We start from the raw sequence: 5,778 nt of genomic DNA, 5'->3' as shown, positions 1-5,778 counted from the left end.
TACCTCAAGTGAGCACACCAAAGATGAGTAGCTTATTCCTGTATTGTATGGTTCAGAAGCACTCAGGGACCCATTAATCTGGTGCTAATGGACATATTATGCATTGTCTTTCTTCTATGATAGGATTCCTATCATGGATTTCTTCCTGATCCTCCGATCGTTCATCAACCCATGATGCTAGCGATTTCATGATGAGAGACACGAATACATCCCCACCCACCGCTCATTTCGTCATTTCAATTCCAGTGTGAAGACTTCCCGCTTCCAGCTATGCGACTACTCTGTCTTGTTGTCCTAGTTGCGTCCAGCTTCCTGGCAAATGGCGAAGCCTTTATTGTGGATTCTGTTACGGCCGGCATCGCTACGCATCTTTCTTCTGGTGCTACCCAGTCGACTGACACGAATCTCCGTGGAACAAGATTTCTGAGAGCTGTTGAGAAAGTCAGTCTGAGTGCAATCGAAGACGACGAAGAGAGAGTGCCAACAATGAATTTTGCTGGAATGTTTCGCGATGCGAAGGAAACTCGAAAGTGGTTGCAGTATTGGTTCAATACGGGCGAATCAGCAGAGAGCGTCGCTGCAAAGTTGGGAGCGGTCAAGTTGTCAGGCGTCGATGCAGCCATCCATGAAAATTCAGCGGCTTTAGCTAAGTACGGTCAAATGCTGAAGGATGCAAAGGAAGGGCGGAAGTACGCTTACTTTGGCACGGGCTACCAAACTAGGAAGAAAACGATGGAATGGCTGGGTAAGTGGGCCCTTGAAGAAAAATCTCTGGAATATGTTGCCACTCAGCTGAAAGTGCTGGGCAAAAACGGCAACATGCTAAAGGTTCACCGGAATTACAACGCGATCAAGGCGTACAAGGAAATCCTGGAGAGCGTGGAAAAAATTCGTGCAAAACCTGTTTAACTCACTCTAGGACTGCCTTTGTGTCTGACCAAACGGTCTTTTTCAGAACTCAACTTCGTTTTTCCACGCACGTACTATTGTGCCTTTTACTTGTTTTGGCGAGTAGAGTGTTGGAATTAGATCCATAAAAAGCTATCGGCACATTTAATGCGGAGATGAGACAAACCAAAATTATATGGAATTAGCTGACCGTAGGGCATAATTAAGATGGAGAAGAGAATTTAATTAAACCAGAATAATCGCGGCAGAATAACTGAAAAGCATAACTAGATCGTCATCGACTTAGCTGGGAATACACTTCTTTTTACGCAACGATAGGTACTAGAAAAAAATATCAGAGATTTTGCCATGTGCACAGTTGAATGTACTTGGCACGGCATAAGTGTCTTGGTAGAACCCTTATTCTGCAGGCTCCACCAAGATACAAGCAACCAATGGATAACAACATGTTCTGGAACTATGGAATACAAACTATATAAAAAGAGAAAATAAATGGCTCCAATTAACCACACTCCTTGAAGACCATAGTCCAACATTTTTTTTTTTTACATGTAGTACAAGTCCCAAACTTCACTCGAGGGGCCAATCCCGGATGGTAATAGAACGAATCAGATTGCAGGAAGCATTATAAGCCCATTCGACTGGGTATAAAATTCTATTTTCCAGATTTTTTTTTCAATACGTACATATAATATTTACTGCTGTACATCTTAGCAAGCTATCGTAGGTTGTTCACGGGCCGAATCAGCCGCAAAGGAAGCGGCGAAATATGTCAAATCGCGGAGTTTTAGTGTTCTAGATTAGAAAAATGATAATCTTAACTTGCCTCTTCAAACCATTTTGCAAGTGCGGTGACCCTGCGGCGAGTACAAGTAGACCATGCTTTGAGGTAGCCTTGCATTGATATTAGAGTGTCAATAATTGCTTCAACGGCACGCGCTGCGATACAATCTGTAAGGTTAAAACTCGGTCAAACGGACAGAAAAAATGCAATGATAAACGAACTACACCAAAAAAATATGTGCTAGGTTTTCTGTAGGTATTTCCTCTTGGGGATTTGATAATCTGCGTTTAGGCTGCCTTCCGGACTAGTTTATACCGTTTTAATTCGGTGGCGTTGCGTTACCGACTGAATAAGCGAACGTTTAGAAGCGACAGAGTAGTGACGCTTCTATTCCCCGCACGGCGATTTCTACACGTCCACGAAGAGAAATGCGTGGCTGGTAATCCTGCGCGAGTTCGCGACCAAAGACCGGTAGCCCTTAATATGGACTAACCGACGCCAAAATATGTTTTAAACATTCTACTTTTGCTCAACGTTCAGCTTACATTTTGAGGTCAGCTTAATATTGAGCGAAATAACATCGAGCGCGTTACGCAGTACCGTAGAATTTATCCGTTGAGGGATGCCCAACATATTTTTTTGTTGTTGTCTTCCGGTTATACGGTATACGATGTTCGTTGACCTGGTCCTACCCAGTCTATTTATACAATCAATTACGAACGATTACACTTTCATGCACGAATGAGGGGGATCTCATCAGGAGATAACCGAATAATGAAAACTCACGGACATTTTGTACGATAGTTACGAAGAAATAAATTTGAGCTCCTATATTGTATTAAGCATTGCGGTAGTTTTACTTCGGAAAGTCCGGATCTCAAATCCAGATAAATACCATTCATTTAATCTTTTTCATCGCCCGATAGAGTGACCTAATCATTTTATAGAATTCTGGTGCGCGTGATCAATAATGTAGTAGCTCTTTTGACACGGCATGTTCCGGAAATTGTATTTAACCCTTAATGTCGAATACTGTCGATGATCTTCTTAAAGCTCTTTGTGGTCGCTCTTTTGCCAGCAGATATAACGCGGTCGGAGAATTTTTCTTCTTGCCAGTCTTTCCAGATGCCGTACTGCATGACTTGAGCATTCCTTTGAGCAGCTTCAAATTGCTTAAGGCGCTGAGCGAGTTGCAACATTTCAGAGTCCCTAGCGTAATAAGCAAGATATAATTAGTGAAACTCAAGGAATATACAAAAGATGCGCCTCTTACGATCCATTGTCGTAATTTTTCAGATTTTCAGGAATGCACTCGGCATAACCATGAGAGACCAGCTCTTGGGCCAAGTCTCCTCCCAATGGCGGCTACAATAATGCAACAAAATTACATTAGTACAGCAAAATACGATCAGCATCCCATCAACGAACCCTTCGCAACGCGATATTGCATGTCGCCACGCTCTCACTTCCATCCACTCGAATTCTATGGATTGCAGCACATCAATAATTACCCAACTATCAATAGGCCAATTACCGCACATCATCTCACCGTTGCAGTAACTGAATTGTCATGTACCGATGCGATGAAACAAAGTTGGACCAGATCCACTCCTCCGAGCTCTCGTCAACTTGCACGCCAAAAGGTCGAATGGCAAGCAGGTCGCTCTCTTTTTTCTTCTCACTAACACTAACCGTCAAACTCTGTGGTAGCACATCTTGCAGCATAATACGACGAAAAAACGGCGTATGGTACACGTAGAAAATGCTCGGGTCTTGTCTCGACTGGCGGATCATGCGCACACGCAACTTCTTGCGCCTCGCAAACTGCCATAGCGGAATTTCCTCCACATTATTGACGCGGTGTAGCAAGCCACTGAGCTTGATAGATGCAGCCACTGATACAGCCACCGTCACCATGAGGCCAACGCGGAACCATGTCAGATGCGAGTCGATGGTCTGCTGTGTGTCAACCACAAGTTGTCCCACTTGGTGGCGCAGATCTCCGTCTTTATCCACGCTACGGTCATTAGAATTTGATAGCGGTTGCGCAGGTGTTTTAGCTGTAGAATGCGCTGGTTGGTGGGGTGAGTCGTCGTCTGATGCGCTTGCGCTGGGAGGAGAAGGTGATGCAGATTCCGTATTTGACGCCATTTTGCTCCTCGCTGCACGTCAAAAATGTCACCATAAATGTCACTATAATGAAGCTCAATTTCACGTTAGTGACATAGTTGAAGTGGTCGGTTTTTGCTGGTTTAGAACACTACCAAGCTGCTTATAGTTCCGAGGCCTGTCCTCTAGAAGAACTTCGTTGCTGCATGAGGCGACTGCATCCTCGCATGAGTCCACACCATCTCACTCGCTATTCTGCCGCGGAAGGAACAAGACACCGAGAAACATTTATCTAAACATGAGGAAGTATGAGGACACGTGGGTAGTGGACCGCACCATGTTCGAATACGTCAACCAGGTCGCTATATCTATGAATCTGTTTCACTTCTACGCTATATACTGAAGTATCAACTGCAGGGAGGCTGCAGCTGCTGTGGCGTGACGCACACGATCATGAACTTGGCAGACTTTGCCAGCAAGTGCTCCGACTGGGGTGCGACGGAAGCAGTTAACGAGTTGCACAATTAAAGATCTCAGACTTACGTTTGATGATACCACAGAGACCGACGATGAAAACAAGGAGCAATTCTCGCCCTGGCCAATGTTCATTCATGAAGAGATTCTGACAGAGCGTGCTCGCCTGCGAATGGCGATGAAAGCCGACATGAACAAGTACAAGGACTTTGTAGAAACCCACATGAAGGGCTTTATAGACTGGTGGTCCCGATTGGGAGAGAACACTAAGGCGAGGTGTGTTGTGCCTTGTGTTATATTAAATATTTGTGTCTTCTGTAGATGTGGTTGCTCTAACAGAACCTGTTATCCTATTAAGAATTTTCCAGCTGCCGAGTGAAGAAGTGTTGAGTTACTTTCGTATCCAGACGAAGGTGAAAGGATCCTACGAGATTGTACGTGCTCTCTCTTGTTCCACACTTACCCAGGGCTGCTAACATGTTCCGGGCATTGCTTGTAGTTGCTCTGTGCCATTTTAGAGCAGATCCGCCACTTTCAGGAGACTGGATACACCGATGGTCGAGTGGCAGCCGAGCTCTTCTTTGAGAAAAACCTCGTGGTATGCAAAGCTTTTAATTTGCTTTTGAAAAGTACCAAAAACCTGACTGCAAGTGTTCGGAGTATAGCACCAGCGTGATAGCTTTGTGCTTGACTCGCAGTACATTGCGAATGAAGCCGGCGACAAGAACTTCTTCGAGATGCTGACGATCCTCGGCGGACCCAAGCTACTTCCTGTCCGGACGGGTACGTTCAAATGCGAGAAATAAGCACCAAAACATCCCGTTACCCATCGTGTTGCCGATATATTGCAGCACGTAACCCCAACGAAAAGAACGAAGCGGAGGCGGAGCAAGCGAAGAGCGAAAGTAACGTGCAGAGTTTCCGTTCGGATCGACGCTTGGTTCGTCTGGTAAGATCTCTCTCTTTGGAGCTCATAATCTGCAACTCACATTTTTTTTTTCGAATGCAGGTGATGTTCCGTGTTTTCGCTGACATGGCGATACGGAAGTACACACGCGAAGTGGTGAATGCTGAATCGAATAACAAAATGGATGTGTGAAGCCCAAACGTTCTGTTCAGATGAAGAAAACACTCCAAGGACAAGCAAAAAAAAAACACTTGATAACAGCAAATGCGTACAATTGAGTTAGAAGGAGCATAGTGATTCAACCTCTTACTCGGATGTTTTGACAGTAACGCGAAGTCCATCAAGGTCGCCACTCTAATTAGCAGTGACAATGACGCCCTTCTCCTTTGCGGCATAGTACTTGCGGCTCTCTTCAAAGTATCCGTTCGGGTGGTTGATGAGGACGTCGGGATCGCTGCCGGGATGAGTAGCTTCAAAGTACTTTTTGCATGCGATCTGGTAGTGGTGGTTCTCTGCGAGCGACAGGATCTCCTGCTTGTCTCCTTCTGATACTCCTTGCAGTGCCTTACGAAGATGCTCCTGCTCGAAATGACGG

At 45.2% G+C, this 5,778-nt stretch overlaps 3 protein-coding genes across 18 annotated transcripts; 2 read left to right on the top strand and 1 right to left on the bottom strand.

Moving 5' to 3' along the window:
• Nucleotides 1-270: 270 nt before the first annotated feature.
• On the top strand, nucleotides 271-909 carry PPTG_12652 (hypothetical protein; the record flags this gene model as incomplete). Its single annotated transcript, XM_008909803.1, has 1 exon — nucleotides 271-909. The coding sequence occupies one exon, from the start codon at nucleotides 271-273 to the stop codon at nucleotides 907-909; it is 639 nt and encodes a 212-aa protein (XP_008908051.1).
• A 1,677-nt stretch (nucleotides 910-2,586) lies between these two features.
• PPTG_12651 (hypothetical protein) lies at nucleotides 2,587-4,181 on the bottom strand. 5 transcript variants are annotated; one of them, XM_008909799.1, is made up of 5 exons: nucleotides 3,958-4,131; nucleotides 3,243-3,886; nucleotides 3,122-3,176; nucleotides 2,967-3,058; nucleotides 2,674-2,902 (listed from the first exon to the last, which is right to left on the bottom strand). In XM_008909799.1, exons 2-5 carry the CDS (start codon nucleotides 3,842-3,844, stop codon nucleotides 2,713-2,715), a joined length of 939 nt encoding a protein of 312 aa, XP_008908047.1. In that variant the 5' UTR covers nucleotides 3,845-3,886; nucleotides 3,958-4,131; the 3' UTR covers nucleotides 2,674-2,712. The 5 variants fall into 5 exon arrangements, with proteins under 5 accessions (XP_008908046.1, XP_008908047.1, XP_008908049.1 ...); XM_008909798.1 differs by having other exon boundaries at nucleotides 2,587-2,902; nucleotides 3,243-4,181; XM_008909801.1 differs by having other exon boundaries at nucleotides 2,967-3,176.
• On the top strand, nucleotides 3,970-5,561 carry PPTG_12650 (hypothetical protein). Of its 12 annotated transcripts, XM_008909787.1 has the most exons (8): nucleotides 3,970-4,160; nucleotides 4,220-4,295; nucleotides 4,363-4,552; nucleotides 4,635-4,710; nucleotides 4,776-4,874; nucleotides 4,942-5,059; nucleotides 5,128-5,225; nucleotides 5,286-5,561. In XM_008909787.1, the coding sequence occupies exons 1-8, from the start codon at nucleotides 4,101-4,103 to the stop codon at nucleotides 5,373-5,375; spliced, it is 807 nt and encodes a 268-aa protein (XP_008908035.1). In that variant the 5' UTR covers nucleotides 3,970-4,100; the 3' UTR covers nucleotides 5,376-5,561. The 12 variants fall into 12 exon arrangements, with proteins under 12 accessions (XP_008908035.1, XP_008908034.1, XP_008908041.1 ...); XM_008909786.1 differs by having other exon boundaries at nucleotides 5,128-5,561; XM_008909793.1 differs by having other exon boundaries at nucleotides 4,942-5,225.
• The last annotated feature ends 217 nt before the right edge of the window (nucleotides 5,562-5,778 follow it).

This window comes from Phytophthora parasitica, assembly GCF_000247585.1.
Source record: "Phytophthora parasitica INRA-310 unplaced genomic scaffold supercont2.35, whole genome shotgun sequence".
Lineage (NCBI taxonomy): Eukaryota > Oomycota > Peronosporomycetes > Peronosporales > Peronosporaceae > Phytophthora > Phytophthora nicotianae.
This window is presented reverse-complemented; position numbering and strand designations above follow the sequence as displayed.

Excerpts from the sequence above, each read along its gene's own strand:
- PPTG_12651 (XM_008909798.1), bottom strand. The coding sequence starts at position 3,844 with ATGGCGTCAAATACGGAATCTGCATCACCTTCTCCTCCCAGCGCAAGC. Across the intron at positions 3,177-3,242 it reads ACAATTCAGTTACTGCAACG|AATTCGAGTGGATGGAAGTG; the intron begins GTGAGATGATGT and ends TGCAATCCATAG. Across the intron at positions 2,903-2,966 it reads AAAAATTACGACAATGGATC|GGACTCTGAAATGTTGCAAC; the intron begins GTAAGAGGCGCA and ends TTATTACGCTAG.
- PPTG_12650 (XM_008909786.1), top strand. The coding sequence starts at position 4,101 with ATGAGGAAGTATGAGGACACGTGGGTAGTGGACCGCACCATGTTCGAA. Across the intron at positions 4,296-4,362 it reads CAGCAAGTGCTCCGACTGGG|AGACCGACGATGAAAACAAG; the intron begins GTGCGACGGAAG and ends ATGATACCACAG. Across the intron at positions 4,711-4,775 it reads TGAAAGGATCCTACGAGATT|TTGCTCTGTGCCATTTTAGA; the intron begins GTACGTGCTCTC and ends CATTGCTTGTAG.